Source organism: Pogonomyrmex barbatus, unplaced genomic scaffold, assembly GCF_055798465.1.
Source record: "Pogonomyrmex barbatus isolate J1 unplaced genomic scaffold, ASM5579846v1 scaffold6, whole genome shotgun sequence".
Classification (NCBI taxonomy): Eukaryota; Metazoa; Arthropoda; class Insecta; order Hymenoptera; family Formicidae; genus Pogonomyrmex; species Pogonomyrmex barbatus.
The window spans coordinates 10419741-10439845 of record NW_028297160.1 but is presented as its reverse complement, the minus strand read 5'-3'; the positions used below and the strand labels follow the sequence as shown (position 1 = coordinate 10439845).

Here is a 20105-nt window from a genome sequence, read left to right as displayed (position 1 = left end):
TGAGGGTAGCATCGCTCGCCTCGATCACGAAGAACGCGACATAATGCACGCATTCAGTAAACTCTCGCACGAGGCTAGCGACTTCTCCCCGCCTCTCAAGAACTCAAGAAGAGTCGTATAGGAGATAGATAGGAGTCTGTGGAACGGAACGGCGCAGGAATTTCAAAAAATTCGATAAACGAGACGAGACGAGACGAGACGAGACGATCCACGAAGAAATCCAAGGTGAAAGTCCATTGCATTGTGTCAAATGGATTTAATTGCATATTCTCATAAGCAAACGTTTCGTCGTATGCTCCTCTGTCCGAACTGTTTGTTATATCTGCCGGCTCTCGAAGGATCGCTCATAAAAAATATTTACAACCCGTGAAAAAGATAAGAATAATATGACAAACTGAATTCATCTAAAAACTTAAATTAACAAGTAGTTTATCATACCTAAGAATTGCCATTTAGTTTATATCGTAGTATCTTGCTGTAAATAGTGTATTATCTCGAGATTACGACGCCCTTGACGTATCTTCGAAAAAATCGTTAACGATTATTTAGACGATAAAAAAAAAAATAGATAGATAGTAAAGTTACAAACAAGATACTTGATAAACATTTTTTAAAAGAAATCATGCATAGAAAAAAATATTTTATTAATATTATTTGCGAATAATAAAAATCCCTAATTTAACTACGTAAGGAGAAAGGGAAGCGAGCGAGAGAGAAAGGGAAAAATAAATTCAGATAAATAAGTTAATCGATATTTCTCTCGTGCGGTACCGATATTCGCACGTATTGACACTCACCAGCTCCAGCTCCAGCTCCAGCTTGCGCACGTCGTAATATCCCTTGTGATATTTGAACCACATCTTTCTCACCGATCACTCGCGCGCCCGGATGGGCATCGCGCGCGTTACTTTCAACGAGAGACGGCGACTCTCTCGAGATCGCTCTCTCGAGAGGCAAGTCTCTCCTTCCCTCGGGCGAGTCGTTATTATCCCGAGAACATCCCCGGACACGGTGGGGCACACTCTTGGGCTTGTTCGTACCACGGCGCTCTATCGAGAGAGCGAACTGCCACTTCCGTGCTGCCTCTCGCGATGCGATGCCCGGCGTCGCCGCGTTGCATCGCGGCCGATCCGATGAAAGAGTGCACTGTTTCTGCTTCGCGATCCGCGGTCCGTATATCGTATCGCGGGGACGAAGATAAATATACGGAGCGCGAGAGGCGGCAACGAGCGAAGATGTGACGCGAGAGAGAGATAGAGATAAAGCGAGAAAGAGAGAGGGGGAGAGAGAAAGAGAAAGCAGCAGACAGGGAAGAGCGCCGGTGATACGATGCACTCGAGGACCTTTGAGAGACTGTACGCCTCGGCACGGCCAAGAGGCCAAGTATAGACGAGGCGTGCAACGTGTAGGTGCGTATTAATGCGTGCACGCGGGTTCAAGACCGGCGTGTGCGTGTGCGCTTACGTGCGTGTGCCCGCGTGCGAGCATGCTCGCGGGCCACTAGACTTAATTAGCCGTCTCATCGCCGGGGCTACGTTTCTTTTTTCTTGCGAGCCACGTGCGATTTCACAGCGCGAGGGCTGCCTCCAAGACCGGGAGTCCTTTGTATCGTGTGAGCCGAGAGCATCTTAAAAAAGCACGATGAAACGCGTCAAAGAAACGACTTTCCAAGTGCCGCTTGGGAAAGTGGATCCTCATAAGCGCGCAGCACACATGCATGCGTGCTTGTGATTGCTCTACTTTTTTTTTTGTAAATATTCTGGAATTCTGTGAAAAGATATCGACAACTATTTATATTACTTTATACCTCGAGTGCTAGAATTATTATATCTATCACTGCTAATAACTGATTGATTCAATTCATTATTTACATCATATTTTACAACATTTTATCTAGTCATGTCAAATATAGTAGAACAAAGAGTGTGATATAAAAGTATAAAAAAAAAATCATAAGTAAGAAAATAATAATAATAATAATAATAATATACAATTAAATATAGAAGATAAATGTGTTACCGATGTTACGTAAGAAGAAACTTAGAAAAGTGATCTTCTGAACTTCATGGACACAGAAATAGCACAATTCTATTAGTACAAATTAGCTTGTCTCTCTGGACTAGATAGATAATGCGTCTAACCGGACATGTGTGTCTAACCAATGTGTCAATGGACACAGTGACGATATCATGTTAATCGATTCTTAACAAGCAACAAACGAACCTGCTTCGACCGGGAGGATGCGGAATCGTGTCGAGGTGAACAACATACCGAGACGATTTTACGAAACTGTAAGTTGAAAAATTACTATGCATCGCGCTGGTCATAAAAACTGGTGATATTTCAGTCATATCGCATCGAGATGCGTGACTGAAATAATCCTGCGGTATGCAGGAAAGTCGTTAAGTTGTTCAAAGGAAAGTTACATAACAGGATAGGAGGGGAGACTGACGTTAATTTACTCTCCTCGTGTAAGTAACAGTGACATAAAGCCGTAGTGATCGATAATTTTTATAAGACTCCCTTTAAAAATTTTATATCTCTTCTCTCTATATATCGTACAATTAAACTTTATATAGGTAATTAAACTATATATAGGTAATTATTTGTGTACACTACGGAATAGAGAGATATCGAATTAAAGAATAACTCTCGCGTAAAATTCCGGATAAGAAGTTTCTATGCCTGTGTGTATGATACAATTGTAAAGATAATAGTAAAGATACGTTAAACGCGGATCCGATACCCGTTGACATCGGCACAGGTTTCTCGGCGAGGGAATACATCTTCTCATTACCATTTAGTTACCGTAAATGAGCGTTATAATTTCTCGTTATAAGTTCTCGATAACGCGAAATTTTCACGGAGGGTAATGAAGTTATATAAATAGCGCGATTGTAAATGACTTCGTGCGAATAAAAATGCAATCCAGAGATCTGTACGATAACCTTTATCTTTTCTCAAGACACGAAGCGACATAACATTCGTGTAATTACCGAGAAGTACATATATATATATATATATATATATATAAGGAATTCACCAACTCCTGTGTTAACTCGTTTTTAATAATATAATTAGGATAATAATCATAAATGAAAAAAAAACATGTAATTTAGATTACATTATAAATAATAATAAATGGCAATGGATAAAGAAATATATATCTCAAATAAAATCTTGAATGGGATAACATCGAGTAAAACTTAAATTTACTTATGCATAAGTAAATACGCATAAATAAATAAGATTACAATAATGTTGATATTAGTCGATGTAAAAGTAGAGTCAAGTTCATTGTCACGCACGAGCTGGCTTCCCTTGCCTTCCCTCTCTTTCTCATCTCGCCTCTCGCTCAATCGGAATCAAGTCGTTCGTATCCACCGACAATTCATTCGTTTACCCCTCGTCCTGAAATTTATGAACGAGCGGTCGCAACGCCATTAATCATCGCGTTCGCATTCGCGCTCGTTTATTCCAAAAAAAAAGGCCGCGCATCTCCACGGCGGTGTATTGATTTATGGGCCGGTCTCGTATCACTTTTAGAAACTTGCTCGTCCCTTTTCTATCGCCGCGCCGCGCCGAGATTCCGCAGATTGCGCGCTCGTGCAATTACAGGACGAGTCCCGCGCGCGCATATTCCGCATCAGTCGCGTTATATTCGTCGAGTCCCCGCGGATTGCCCGAATCAATTTCAATTGCGAAACCGAGAGCGCGGTTCTCCTCTTAATCGACCGTGTGGTCTCCGCGTTCGCGAGGCACGCCCTCGTTAATCACGGCCGTTCCTTAATTTAACGGCGAGATCTACGTGCGCACGACATACGGGTAAATTGATTTCTTCCATAAGGGCGAGCGCTGCAAGACGCGTAGGTGTCACGCTCGCGAGTGCGAGAGGCGAGAAAGGTGCGACAGTGCGAGCGAATCCACGTCGATTTTACTCCGCGTCGATTTTACTCCGGGCATCGTTTTACGCTCTTGACATTTCAAGAGTTTACAATGATAAAACGTATAATTGTGCACCCACAAACCGCGAGCGACATATTTTTGTAAAATTATTACGTCATTATACCTTATATGCTGTATGCTGTATGCGTATGCGATTTTTTTTTAAATCGACAAGGTCATAAAACTGGTTCTCGTAATAAAACTGTTTTCGCTCAAGTAAATAAATATTGAATTTTTATCTTCATTCATATAGCAGGAATATTCTGCTCGTCTAAAGCTTGTAATTAATCTATGCGCTATTCGATTTAAAGTTCGATTGCCCATTCGCGATGTAACCGCGCGACCGCGTCGGCGTCGTGTGCTCATTAATCAATACTGGTTCCGAACGGAAAAATCGACGGATTCATTTTATGTAAGAAAGCGCACTTATAATTAGACAGATACAATTTCGTGTCCTACAACGTATCCCGTGATCGCGAGCCGCACAGACCAGGAACGCTCTCTGCGTCGCGTTACGCGTTTTCTGATTTACGAGCAAGTCGATTGCGTGCAAGTTTTAAGATTGTATCTACTTTCAATGCACCTCGCATTACAATTTTTGTCCAATCTACGTGATTGCCTCGTGCACGCGTACGCGTACCCAACAGAGCCACGTAGCCACGATCGTGCGACACCGATCACCCGAGTGTCTTCAGGAATCATTTCGAATCGTTCGGCGAACGTCCAGCGTTCTATAACTCGTCGTTCTATAACTCGTCGCGAAATTTATGAAACCAGTTCCTCCATTAATCGGCATTACGCCCCGATATATTCAAGAAAACGCGCGCGCACCCGCGAACTAGATGCTCGCGATTATTGCACACGCGGTTGTAATTAAGCATAGCAAATTGCGAATTTACGATGAGCGTCCGAAGACTTTGAAAACTCGACTTGCAAATTACTTTAATTACCCGAAGCGTCACTTCGGGATGTCCTTAAACATCTCTTTACGCGGGGGTCTCTCATTTCACGTGCTACCACTTTTAAAAAATAAATTTATGGAACTCGCTTTTAGAAAGGAACGAGACGACGTCCCCCTCCCCCCCCCCCTAATTCATCGCACATTTTTCCTCCGTGTGTTTGCGCTGGCGAATTAACAACGCTATATTTACCGATGGTGTTATCGACACAAACCTGGTAGACTTGGTCTTGTCTGGACGATCGTCTCGTCCCTCTGGTTCCAATCCTGGTTCTAAGCGCGGCCGGCGATCATCGGGTCGTATCGACCATTGAGATCGCACTGACAACAAATCATCTCGAATCAATCCCGTTCGCGAGAGCGATTTCATTATTCTCGGGTATTGATATCGCCTCGCAGGCGCGTAACGTATGAAACGCAGCGTGCTCTCATTAATCAACTCGCGCGGCGGTGATGCTCTTCTTCGTTCCACGTTCGAAAGAGGCACGCTCGCATAATTGCCCGCCGCGTATGCGTGGCATAATTTCGATTTCCATACGAGTGCGGAACGACGACGACGACGACGGCGGCGGCCGCGCAGGCCGCGTCCTTCCTGCGGGATACTTCCCCGCGAGGTACGGGTGGGGGGGGGGGGGGAGAGGGGGAGAGGATCCATCCCGCACGTCCGGCGATTCCTGATTTATGAGCCGAGCGCGCGCGGCGCGCAGTTTTCAAAACTTATCTACTCGCCCCTCCCGATGGAGATTTCTTCTCTCGTATGTACGCCGATGCAATTGCGCCGGGTGCATCCTCCTATTGCACCGATGAATCTTCTCTCTCTCTCTCTCTCTCTCTCTCTCTCTCTTTCTTTCTTCATCTTTCTCCGTCTTCCTCCGCGCGCCTTGCTTCGATCGTCCAATTGCATCTTTCAACGGGCTATGCGTTCGCATCCAAATGACTCTCACCCTCTCCTTCGTCTCTCCTCTCATCTTTTTGCTCAGGAGCGTAGCTCAGAATGAGCCGGACTTAAACTAGTTCCCGTTTATCGCTCCTCTAGCATCGCTCGATACCCGCCGATGCCCTGACAACGACGATGACGTTTAGAGCGGCGCGTCTCGCAACGATTAAAATCGATCGATAATTTCTATGAATTTTTACTCTCATGTCAATGTCGGAGAAAACAAATCTTTGAAAGATCGTCCGTTAAAAACGTTACCAATCTGGAAAAAGTTTAATGTTTCTCAACAGATTTGTTAATTAGAGATACAAGTATTCGTGCATTGTCACTTGTAATCCCGCGCCTTCGAATTAAGTTCGCAGAGGAACGATTTAGCGAAATGAGCGTACAGATGTCGACGTTCCCCGGCGTTGTAGGAGACACAGGGGTGAATCGCTCACAATTCCAGATAATGTTACAAGTGTAACGAAGTGCAGTACATACGATTAGCAATGCAAATCAGATTCGGATTTGTCGGGGCATTTAATTAGCGCGCGGTATGAAATGCGCTCGCGAGAACGAGAAGCCGCTGGAAACGAGATGACGTGGCGCTGCCGCGGCCGATGCAGAGGAACCTGCTTCTCCGAGCGAGAATTCAGCGCGATCGCAGAACGAATACGTTTGTGTTCGAAAATTAATGGGACACTACAAGAAGCTCTCCGGTGGAGAGTCAGTGGCGTCGTTTGGAAAATGCCACAAGTCGCCGGTCGGTGTACGATCGATCGTCAAGTGCCCACTCCTGGCGAGCCCAAAGAGATCGGCTAATAGCCGATATCTGCTCACGTCATCCCGCGGCTGCATCCCGCAGCTATGCCGCTGCCAGCGCGTCTCTCTCGCTACGCGTTGCGTAACGCGTAAGACCTAATCTTAAAATATACGTTGGTGCTCGCGCTCGACACGAGCGAGATGTAGCACGCGGCGAGTGTATGCCCTTAAAATATCCGGATTGGTATCGAGAGCGACTCGCTCGAAGTCGCTTAACGAATCGGACGATCTCATTATTTAGGCTAATGTCGCAGCACAAGTCCGCGAAAAGAGACCGGTTTTACCAATTTAAGAACGGCTAATTTTAATGACGATTTAACCGATTCCCTCGGTCGTTTTCCACTTTTAGTTCTGCAATGGGACGGCTACCATTAAGCCGAATCGAAACGTTGGCGAAACAGGACTTGAATGAATGTGATTTATTTAAGTGATCGCCGCTCGTCTCGGTTAGATCGAAGGATGCGATATAAAAATACGTGATCGAACATGAAAAATTAAATTAATCATTTATTTTTCGATTATGTATAATTAAATCAAGTGATTACATAAATTTTTTTCAAATCAAATTCTACGAAATATAAGAGTCCTTCGAATATACATATGAAGCTAACATAAATCTCTCTTCACAAATATGTAATATACAGATTGTAAAACAATAACTATTTCGATTTTGCCGAATTATTTCAATTTCTAGTACACAAATCGCCGAACTACCATGCGATGGCACGATGAGATGATCGAGGAGAGGTACGAAGAGATTTCCCTCAACAGAATGATAGAGCAATCCGATCTGCTTCCACCGCGAATTATTTCAATGTCGATCGATTCGGGATCACTCTCGATTGACTTCCACTTCTGGCGTTCCGTTTAGCGCTCCATTAAAGCACGTTAGGTGGACGAGGGTACGAAAGCGCGAACGCTCGTCGACGTAACGTTTTGCAAATCGCTTTCGCGATCGAGACGAACACCGCAAAGTGGCCACTCACTCTCTCACTCTCTCTCTCTCTCTCTCTCTCTCTCTCTCTCTCCCCCCTCTTTCCCTCTGCGCTCGGCGCATCTCACGATCGACCGCGCTCGAAAGAGAATAAATCGCGAATCGATGACTAGTTGAAACAGTTACGTTACCCGGCTGCTGGTGCTTCTCGTGCCTTCCTCTCGGCTTCGATTCGTTAATCAAGGCCGCGTATCGCATGACGATGCGCGATCCCGCGTATCTTCAGGTATACGTCCAGATGAATCACGAGCCAATAAACCGGCGAAGCCATTCGCCGCAATAGTGATCGATCGATTCTCGCGCGCAGCTGACTCGATAATAAATGCGGCAAAATTGTTTTTCGGCTTGTTCGGCGTCGATGTATTTGTCAATCTTCCCCGGGCACGGGGCAAATTTATCTTTCTATGCGATGGCGCAACAGGGAATATTATTTGTATTACACTCGTGTAACAGCTCCACGGCGGAAGGATAGCGCTCGCAAACACGGAGCTGATTGTTTCTTGCGCAACTACGTACAATCGCGAGCACGCTAAGTTCAGCTCAATTTTCCAGTCGCTAGAGATGTACACAAACATACCTTTATGAATTTTTAATGAGCACGTAAGCGGTATACGTAATAACGCACGAACGTCTCGAATAATTGGAAGACTAAAGCCTGAGTAACACCGGCACGAAGGTCTAACGTTTTAATGTACGGATTGTACGTTTTAAAATCAATTTTTCAAATCCACGTAAAAGTTAAAAATATGTGCATGTAAAAAATCAAAGAAATACCACCAAATTTTGTTGGCGCAAAGACTAATAATCATACAGTAACAGTAAATTTTTTACGAGCAGATTTACACACAACGTGAATGTAAAGGCTATTGTTTTCCAAGTGAATAAATATTAATGTTATTCCGAAGATTTTCATCTCTGCTTCTTGTCTCTCAGCCTTTTTTTGTGTTAAGTTTTCAATTTTTTTTTTCCTACTTACCACCACGACCATAATTACTAAGACCAAGGAATAAAGCAGCGGCTTACCTGCAACAATCAAAACGAGACTCACGTTATCTTCAACGATTCGAGCATCGATTAGCGAAATCGGCGTCTAATTTATGACTCGGGGCTGTCTGCGCGCAAAAACCATTGCCATGATTTTTCGCGAGATTCGCGCGGCTTTACGGCGAGCGTGCGCATGTAAAGTTTAACGAGTTTCGCTTCCAGCGTTACTTAACACCGCAAAAGGGCCAGCAAAACGCCGGCGCGTCCTTCGTCTATCGTAAAACAAACGTGAAACAGCTGCGGCGAGAGGAGAGGAATCCCATACAATGGATCTTTAAAACGGCATTACTTCGTTCGGTAACTAGACATTTATAAAATTTGACGGGCATTCCTTGAACGACGACAAAATAGAAACATGCCACGTTAAACAATACCTAAGTAAGTCTTCATCATACCATTCTACAAATAACAATCAATTTTAAAGATTTTAGAATTTATTTTCCTATTTTCTATTTTATTCATTAATATTTACAATTTTTTTTAATATTATTATATATTATTCAATCTACGCTTGCTCTACATCTGCAACTGCGATTAGCAAATGTATTTGATTGAGTAGTTATCGAACATTTTAATAAAAGACAGGTAAACAATTTTTTCAAAAAGAATTTCAAGAATTTTTACTTGGATAAGCCATATCTAAAGATTTCTGGGATTTCGGAAGAAAAATTTCAAGACCTCCGAAAATCATCATTTCAAGATTACTCTTGAAAATTCATCATCCTCCCTAACTTTCCCCGCAAACTTTGAGCGGGATCGCGACTTTTGTGATTGCGTTCGAGATGACCCGGCCGCGCGTTACTCGGGCTACGCGAAAATCACTTCGGCGACGTGTAACACACGTCGGGGATTTCAATAAATAAGAATGCCGTAGGCATTCTCCGACCTGACGTCGGCTGTAAAGAGCCGATAAGAATCGGTAGCTAAATAATCACCTTGACTGTTACGGTCGTGATGCACATTTTCGCGACGCGCGTGTATGCGTGTCGCGCGAATGGCCAACTCACGCGCGGGCGTACATGTGCGTGCGTGCGTGCGTGCGTGCGTGCGTGCGTGCGTGCGTGCGTGCGTGCGTGCGTGCGTGCGTGCGTGCGCGCGCGTGCGAAGAACGCGGGGGGAGAGTTAACGAAATCGCGCGTTTATATACGCTCTATAGCACCGGTCGAGATTTATCTGCCACTTAACGCGACGTACGCCAGAATCGCGCTGACTTTTTAGATGCCTGGCTGTGCATCGCGACATCTGGTAAGAAGGCGAGCTCGGCCAAGGGATGGGCTGGCTCTCCGACCGGACCCTCCGTCCTTCCCTTCGTCGATGCCCGCCCTTCGCGGGTTCTCATCTCTGGCCCCTGACATCATGCCTTCGCCAGCGCGTCATCCGATTGGAATTTCGGAAATAGGAAACGAAAATGTTATGTTATCTTGATATCGAGTATTATTGATGCAACTTGAAACTTAACTCAAGCTATTTACAAATACCGTGATAATGAATCAACGATCTCACACCTGTCGATGCGTAATGTTTAGAACAATATTTTATACAAGTTGTAAAACATACATAATAATAAACACGACATGTAAAAAAAAAAAATTTGTCTTTTTACAAAATATAATTTTACTCTCGACAATGTTGTTTCCTAAGAATCATTATACTTTCCTACACATTCTCTCAAATGTAACTGATTACATGACCGATCGAAGTATATATATACGAATTATTTACATGAATTTTATAACTCGAGGCAAACAAACGTATCGGCCATCATCAGCTGTATCGACTCGAACGCGTGTTCGCTACATCGTGATGTCGGAGCAAATATTTGCCGGAGTCTGTGTGCGCGAGCGGTAAAACGGAGCCCAAATCACAGTGGCCCGTTTGTTCTTCTGGGGCGCATCGGGGCGCCCTTTCACGGTTCTCAATCTCAACGCGGACGATCAGTCCGCGGGCGATGCCAGTCGCCCGCTCGCGAAATCCGCATTGCCCCGCGTTTTTGTTGCATTCCGCGAGCGCGCGCGCATAACGGAACGTAACACCGCCGATCGACAGATCACTGTTAAAACTTAATGTACGCGCGTTTACGTATGCGCTCGCGTAATTAGCGTCGCCGCGACGCGGATAATGCGGGAACGCGATGCGGAATCGACTGGCGTAAGAGTTATCTCAACGAGCGGAAATTATGTTAACTGGATGGAAAATAAGCGATCAAAATTAATTTCCAGGCTTAAAAACATTGTGACATTGCCGACCGATTGTCAATTTCGAAATATTTATTTATTTCATTTCGTAGAGAAATTTAATTACAATTTTAATGTAACGATAACAGCTCACTCTTAAATTTTATACAGATTAGATTAAGATTATATAAATTGTGAGAAACTCGTGCGGTTTGATTCAAGAGCTTTCAATAATGAACGAAATGAATACCTCTGGAGAGCTGTTATTTTTTTACCATGGGCCACCTGGCATCACGTCGAGTATCACGAGTAGAAAAAAATGGATTATTTTCCCACCAATTTACATCTCACACTCACACAGTGGAGTGTTTGAACAGTTGTCATTTGCAGCCATTACTTCATGCAACGACTCATTGTCAATTCCTCAACGTAAATTAATTACGTCTCGTTTAAAGAGGCTTTCTCGTGTCCTTATTTCATACATCATGGAGGAGGAAACGCTTCATTCATATGCGCTCCTTTTGTCTCTTGAATACCAGCATTATTGAAGCTGTATTACCTATCAAAGAACTAATCATCTTGGTATGAACCTTGAATGTAATGTTTTTACGCAACAGCGATCGACCTGCCAATGCTAATTTTAGCTTAAATTCTACTTCAAACTTCCTATTTGTTCAAGGAAGAATCTCTGTTTTCCTCACTTAATTACTTATTTTCGCGAATTCGGGTCTCACTACGTTTGTTTACGGATTACAGTTTACAATCTAAAGCTGTGTGTGTGTGCGATAATTATTACTTTGCATTGTAGGTAATTCTTTCTCCGATCCGTGGACCCAACGGGTGCATCGCACGCGAGCTGGTTTATAGCGAAAATTAGAAAGACATAAACGTAATTTATGCCCGTGTGCCGTCACGCGTGGACGTTTCAACCTCGACGAAGATAAAACCTTTCTTTCCACGAAGATACCGCGTTCCCGTGGCAGTGCCGTGGAGCTCTCGGTGTCTATGGTCTAAAACCAACTCTTGCGCGTGGGGGGAGCATAAAGTATACAGCAGATTTTACGACAATTTTTATAGTTTCCCCTGGCGACGTCGTCGAGAGAGCGCGTGTTTTGTTCTGCCTTCTCGACCCTCGCGCGACCGCGAGATGCGTCTCGCAACATGCTTTCGGATAACGATAGAGAGAAGGAGAAAAAAAAAAAGGGCGTCGAATAGAATGAATTTTAAAAGCAGTTCCATCCATCCTTTTTCCCTTTCTTCTCTCGAGCTCGTAAAACGCAACGCGGTCAGTATTCTCGATTTATATCTGTGGCCGTCTCTTCACCAGATTCTTGGAGCAATATCGAATCGACAGCGGAAGAAGCGTTCGTGGAAAAAAAAAAAAAGGAAAAAGTATCTTGAAAACGTTTGAAACGTAATAAGCTATAATATAAATTTTTACACGTCATTTGGCTTTCAGCTATTTTCTGAGATTAATTAATTTAACAAAAGAACAATTTAATATTCGTTTATATCAAAAAAGAAAATTACAAGATTCAAATTAAACATCAATAATGATTAAACATTAATTTACATGATCGCTTTCGTATTGTTTACATGACTAGTGTGTTCGCACACATGTTTCTTTTATTTAAATATATTTTAGATTGTTATATTTATATATATATATATATATATATATATATATATATATGACACATAATATGAGATTGGTTTTTGTTCCTTCTCTTTCTCCCATTTCTTTTTGACGCGTTGCCTTCACCATAAATAAAAACGAAAACGTCGAATGTGTCATACGAACCGCCTACGTGATTCCAGTCACGGCACACTAACTTAACGTTCCACGCGAGATAGAAATCCCTCTTTCGAGGCTCGATCTCTTCAGAACACGAAACTTAGAAACACGAGACGACCAACCCGATCCGTCGTACCAGTTTACATCTCGTGGCGGCAAGTGTTAACGCTTTTAATCTCTTCTGGATCGAGTCGAGTTCACCGATCATCTTCGTATAACCCAAAAATACGGTCGCGGAAAATCCGTTTTTATTCTCGTCACGGTAAAGTCGTATCGTATCGACAGACGGAAACTTGAGAAGAAGGGCTGAAAGAAGCCAAGAATTCTTTCTGTTATATTCCGAGTTAACGAATTAATTCTTATCAGAATTTATCAGGATTTATAAGAGCTTTTTAAAAATCGGAATGAAAAGTGATACATTGTTAATAAAGATAATCTGTGATAATCTGTTTGTACACACTGTCACTGTCACAATATTAATATGGAATATAATTATTTCTTCCGTAGATATAAGTGTAATGAATGTAATCATGTGGCACACACTATCTCTTTGGTAGTATCTACATGTAAATTAGGAATCGTGAGATAATCTGTTTGGATATCAAACGAGAACACACGTTCGTAGTGTTAATAGAGCAACTCGCCGCTCATTTAACGAGCGCGCGAGCAAAAAGGCGTGCATTTCTCGCGCATACGGAGAGTTTGTAATAGTTTAAATTCATTACCGCGTACCCCGTGTCTCGAGTGGAAATCAGGCGGGGTGGGAAAAAACACGAGAGAGAGAGAGAGAGAGAGAGAGAGAGGGGGAGAGGGGGTATCCTATTATCACGGCACGTTATCGTTAAGCAAATTTATGATCCGAGGTTATAATCGTCCGGCTCCATCCGGGCGTCGATTTATCACCTTTAACGTCCGTAATTACAGCTCGATTGTTTCTCCACCTCCCTCCCCCCTTCACCTTCAACCGAGGGTCCGGTCATCGCATCGCATGATTATGCATCCCGGGCGTGCGTTTCAGCGTGCGGGACGATTTCAGTGCGTACGGGGCGTATCAACGACGAGAGAAAACGTGAACCTCGTTCCTTCCCCCGAATATTTTTTTTTTTCTCCGAAAGTATCGGTGACACTTGACAACCTCGGCGCCATTAGCGATACACGTAGAGGGAAATTCTCGCGACGATAAAAAGCGATGTAAGACACTTGTCAACGTTTGTCACGTAAGGATCGTTTTTTGCAAAAATACATTTCTGTCGTGAGGAGAGGATATTCCGTTAACGAGAGGAGACGAGTGAATGTATCGAAGGAATAAAAGAGCACTCGGGATGTCCGAGTGGATTCGAGCCGTTTAGTGGCACGTACCAACGTTATGGCAACGCCTCGAGCGAGGCGTAACGGGAGGGAGAGAAAGAAAAATGAGGCACAGCGCGCACAGCGTTGCATAATGCGGGTGCAATGGCTGTGATAAATAAGTTATGCGGCTTGGGTTAATTCGTGGATTCATCATGGAGGATCAAGCGGACGGGGTCCGGCACACCACGCCCGACTAGGTAGAGAGGATCATCGTCGGAGGGGGGCATCCCCGAGAGTCTCTCTCTCTCTCTCTCTCTCTCTCTCTCTCGTGCCGTGCCTCTAATCTTAATTATTGCGTGAGTCTTGAGCCGTCACGAATACCTCTACTCTGAGTCTGATACTTTCCTGGCATGAATTTTCGTCGATAAATTACCCGAGAACAATAGCACATCCTACAAGAATCTCTATCAAAATTTCGTAAAAGTAAGTAGATTTTACATAAATATTTTTACATAAAAATATTTTATACGAAATATTCCTAAACATAAGGTAAGGTGAAAAGTAATATTCCTCGCTACGTTACTTTAATATCCCGGAACGTGATCTATTCGTAAGTAAAAGCAAAGTCATGCATACAGAGAAATAGGTAAAAATAGAATGTATAAGAGTAACACGTTCGCCTCGCGTAAATTATGTTATTGCGATACTATAGAATTAAGGTTCGTTGAATTCGTACGTGAAATTGATAAAGTCGGGTAGAGGTAAGATACAGGCTGAATGATACGGTCATTTCCCAACGTATCCGAAGGGCAATATCGCTGTTGCAGCTCCCTCTCCCAAGCCGGGAACGGTGTATCTTTGTTCTTAATTATTATCTGAGCCTTGAGCCGTCACGAACGTACATACGTATGCATCTGATTACCGCACTAACATCTACTTGCGTGGCACATTATGATAATATAATTCAAAGAGGTAAACGACACTGGGTATTTCGTATCAATGAAAGTATCGTTTACCCATTCGTAAACTGCGAAAAAGTAAAATCAAACTCGCCAGAGTGCCAAGTAAATAAAATATATAAAACCAAATCTTTTCGTTAGAATTATTCGCAAAATTATCGGACATTTTTCATAGCTTTATATTTCATAGAATCCACAAAATGATAAAAAAAAAAAAAAAAAAAAAAATGCAAAATTCCTTTAAATTTCGCGTTTATTTCAAACATGAGAAAATCAAGTATACCAAAAAAAAAAAAGTAACGCCTCGATTAGGGCAGTACGCCGGGAGCGTTTATCGTAATCTCTTCGATACTTACTCGGAGACTCCCGGACTCGTCACGTAATATCTAAACGAGCTGCGACTCATTTTCCTGGCGAGTGAGCGTGATCTTTAGAGGATATCATTGAAGGAGACACCCGAGGCGAAGGCTATCCCGCGCTGTCCGACGAGTCGTCTCCTTACTCTTAATTATTATCCTGGAACCCTCACGAAAGCTGTGGTACGCGGCTCACATGCGCGTCGGCAGTTAAATTTAAATTTGCAACATGGTCTCGCACGCGGCTAATATCGCCATGTGGTGGTTGTGCGATGCTAGTGGTGGTGGTAGTGGTGGCCTTATTTGCACAAGTGCCCTATAAACGCGGAGAATAATTTTGCGCCACTATTTGCGACCGAGTCCGGGCAACTTTGCGGCGCACTTTCGTGCCGCGGAATTATTGCCATCGCGTATAATAATTACGACGTCGGGGTCTCGAGCGCGAGGTTGTTTAAAATGTGCGAGAGTGGGACTTGGGGAACATTGAAATAAATTAAATTTCACTTTGGACAATCTTAATTACAGTAAATCTAATCTAAATAAGCCCGTACGCACGAGCGTAAATTCGGAGCGTAATTGGATTGGCAATATCGTTAAATTGGACGCGAAACTATATAAAATAGCGCTGTTTATCACCATCCGCTTCGTGAAAATTGCCTAGGAGGAAAATATCGTTACGCAAACGCTATCTTAGATGATACGCGGCGGCACAATTTTAGTTTACTCTCGAGAGAGCTGAGAGAGTTACGCAGTATGTGTCGGGTAGCTGACACGACCGGGAATATAAAGACTCGTTTTGTGCGATTTCTTCGTGTGGGTACGCATGTGCTTTCAATAGAGCGCACTGTATTCCGATTCGCCCGAGGAATGCAGAAATCACTCTGACCTGTAACATCTCCCACACACTTGTTACGAAGAAGAATGCATGATTCTGTGACTAAAACTGGATATACGTGGTATCTTTTTTTTTTTTTTCCTCCAAAGATCATATCCAGATCTTTCACCCTCTTTTGCAACAGCAAGAAACGACTTGAGGCCAGTATTTATACAATTTTTAAGCGAGATCCTTTCCTCGCGTTACCGCAACTTGATATAAAACAACAATAAATCATCGTACAACAAATAATGATTCCGTCGTTTCAAAGTGGGATGATCTAAAAAGTTATAGATCGATATTTGCGTTCGAGTATCACCTGTATCTCAGTTCGCGTTGGTCTAACAGAATTCCGACGAGAAAGATAGAGTTCCGTTGTCTTTCTTCGGTTTGACTGGTCAATCACAAACTCGATAATTCTCTCTAATCCTACCGGTCCGATCAGCTTTTCGATTTTAAAGCATGTTTCCGTCCCTCCCGATTGTTTCGCACGAGTGATCGAGCGTGTCCGCTTTGCTCCCTCGCTTTGCTCGGCTCGCAAAACACGCGCGAGCGCCGTCCTTGCCTCTTTCTCCGTCTTCGGCCGTGCGACGTTTCCTCGTTACGCCAGGCAAAAACGGTAACGTCTTTTCAAAACGTGTGACAGGTGCCCATTGGTAAAGTAATGTCATGCCACTGATATAATACGTAAGGTTGAGCCGCGTCACGGCGGTGCAATTATACGCATCGTGCAGTTTTGCGAGCCCATTCAATTAATAGAGACCCGGCCGAGTGCCGTTAAGCGGCATACTTTTGTTATGCTAAATTGTAAATCGCACGCATCTATGCTTCGCGGCTTATTAGATAGAACGCAATTAAAACCGGGCGCATTCAACTAAGCAAAATATTATCAAGTATTACGCTCGCGTCTTTCATTATAACATCGCGAAACGAAACTCTCCGGAGGAAAAGAGATGGAGAATAATTAACGTTCGAGAAACGTTACGTTGAGATAAAATCTACCAATGAGTAATGGCAATTGTAAAGTAAAGAAAAATACAAATAAATATTTATAATTTAAAAATATGATATCACTATTACATCAAATATTGTATAAAATAAATTAAGAAAATTTCTAATATTTCAGAACAATGTTAAGTATCGAATTTTATTAATCCATATCAAAGACTATATCGAATGTAATGAACGCACGCATATCCATTTACGTGATGAAACAATTTTTCGAATCCCATCTGATTACACGATAACCAGAGCAATCCTGCTGCACGATGAAAAAGGACCCGACACCGCAAGGCGCGAATAACAGCAACAATTGGCCAAACTAGTTCTGTAACGGTGACAAAACGCGTTATGTAATTTATTGAGTTAATTCGTAACGCTCGTTACATCGCGAGAGCGTGCATCGGCCTCTCGCCGACGAAGGCCTAGTATAAATTGCGTGATTTTCTTATTGGCAATGGAGATGATTAACCTGTTTCATGGGTGCAGAAACTGGTTGTCGTAATCTCCAATGCGCTACAGATAGGAGTATTTGTAAAAGTATAATTTCGAAGTGTAATTTCTCGACTCTCTCTCTCTCTTCCAATCCTATCAGTTCTCGACTGATTTCAGAATGAGCGGCACGAGCTGCAAGTTTTAAAGATAATAAGCGATTATTAAATTAAATTAAACATATATATAATATTTTTCATATAATTTATCAGTTATCCATAAGTGATTTAAATGTAAACGCTCGATACTTTATCGATTTCTCTCTTTATCGATTACTCGTCCGCCCTGAGACTTTATTGCAATTTTGAAAGCGGGATAACGAATGCCGAATGACGATACGGAGCTGCGAGAAACTCTTCTCTTCGCCACTGCAAGTGTAGTAAATACGGCACGCAAGAACGAGCTAGAAATCGCGAGTTAAAACGCTAAAATATGACGCCCATCTTCGCGTTTCACGGCGCTGTTAAGAACTGCGGTCTGAACAAGTGGGCAAGAAAGAGGAGGAGGGGGGGGGGGGGAGGGAGGAAAGGAGAAAAAAGGCTCGGCGTACTGTCAAATAATTCTTCGTCGCTGATCGTCTCTCGTCCTGCGTTTTGCCGCGCGTAACGCGCTTTTGCCATACTCCGCCGCTTGTGCAATTTTGCCGTTACACCGCCCGTAGTACCGTTTCGCATCGGGAGCATCGTCTAGGATCATGTAATTCGCAAGAAGTGAGTATTACAGTCGCGTGAAAAATGGAAAACGCGACAAAATCGCGGGGGCTTGAGTTGCGCGGATAAACGCAACATCGAAATATCCAGCCCGGCTTCCAACAATTTCGAACGTTTCAAATATACAAGTAGACAGTTTTCGTTGTTTTTTTACTGGAAACAACTGTCTGATAAAAGATAGCGTGCACGATTGTTTTCTTTTGATACCGAACATCGTCGATAACGGTACCGTTAATAGATATTCGAGTTAATCTATCGTCCGTTTTATGACACTGATAGTCAATATTCTCCTGATTGTGAAATGCCTTTCATCTGATGATCCAATGTTTCAATAATAACGCAATCGGAAAAATTTATCAGGAAACGATAATGGTTGAATGAAGCACACTTTATGGCGGGACATTATTCAAGATAGTAAGATGGCAATTAATTAATCGATGATGCGATGTATTTAGCCTGTGTGTCGTTTCTATTAAGATTCGAAATCGAGACAGGAAAGGATAGACGTCAAGAAGAGCTGCGCTTATAATATCGACGGAAAACAAGCTCTCCCGGTCCACGTCATATAACTTGTAATCGCCCTCGTATCGCGCTTAACGGTAATTGTAGTGATGGCAAATAAATTGCTTCGACCTACGATTACGTTGTCTAAATCTAATTCAAGACGCTGACGTAATTATGTATTTATAATTAAATCAGATATCGAATCACCGCAAGTTTCCGATTTAAAAACGGAAACTCCATACGTCAGCAATGTTACATAGCGTACTCGACAAGTATCAGTATATTAAATTATATATACAAATATGTTATTTTGCAAAATTTCAGTAAATTTCAATTCGCAATTGAACCGGCTGATCTCCGTCTCATCTCCATGAGACTTCTCGCCAGCGAAGATACGCTGATCTCCACTCGTGTTCCTTCACCTTCGTTTCTTCATTCGGCAGTCCGAACGGCTTTCAGTTCTGCCGCATCGAGAGCACGAGTTCTTTCTTTTACCATGTCTTCAGATCCATCATCATTCTACCCCATCCTCGGCAAACCTTCGCTTCCGCCTTCTTCCGCGTTGTCTCGCCCAACTTTGTTACTTCTTACACGCGCGCGGTAGTACGGCACACGATCGCAAAGTTCTTCCTGGTCCCGCCGTATATTCTTTTCGCTGTGGTTCTTTCTTAAATTCTTGGCGGCTTGGTATTAAGAGAGCTGCAAGACGGAGGAGAGACGCGTGATTTGCGCATCGCAATGACTCGTGAAATTACAGGGAACGATATTTGGGTTGCGCTTCCCGCTGCATTCAAAAGTGCGACCTAAATGCACTTACCCTGTAATTCCACGAGCGAACATAACGTTCGCAACAATGTTCATAAGCAACGTAACAGAACGTTATTATTGCAATTCGATAAGACTGCGAAATTCATGGTCGTTCCCATTTCGATTCGTACAGGTTTTATCGATCGATCGTATACAACATCGTACGCGACAAAAGACAAGAATATGTGACAAGAATATCTTCTTGCAAACAAGCTCAAAATTCCGTTGTATTTTCCGAATGTCTAGGAAAATTTTATAGCGTCACGCTTTCCTCGCCGTGCTCCGTGCACGATGCAGCAAAGCGCAACAAAGTGATACGCTGAGCTTCCGTGATACGCGTTATTATCATATAATCCTTACACACGCGTTATCTGCTTCGGTTCCAGGTACTTTCTTCAATCGGCACGCTCGAAACTCGACGCGCGGTGATATCGGTATTTATCTGTGAGACGGTCGGACGCTT

The 20105-nt window shown here is 43.1% G+C and overlaps 1 protein-coding gene across 5 annotated transcripts in view; it reads right to left on the bottom strand.

Annotated features, from left to right (window-relative positions):
- The window catches only part of LOC105432852 (uncharacterized), a 180691-nt gene that overhangs the window by 21078 nt on the left and 139508 nt on the right, over window positions 1-20105 (bottom strand). The window contains exon 1 of one of the 5 annotated variants that reach the window (XM_011647818.2): window positions 798-1075. The exons of the other annotated variants lie outside the window; for them this stretch is intronic. Within the exon in view, the coding sequence (XP_011646120.1) occupies window positions 798-860 (63 nt within the window). The 5' untranslated portion in view covers window positions 861-1075. Of the gene's footprint in view, window positions 1-797; window positions 1076-20105 lie in introns of those variants that run through there. 5 annotated transcript variants of the gene reach the window in all.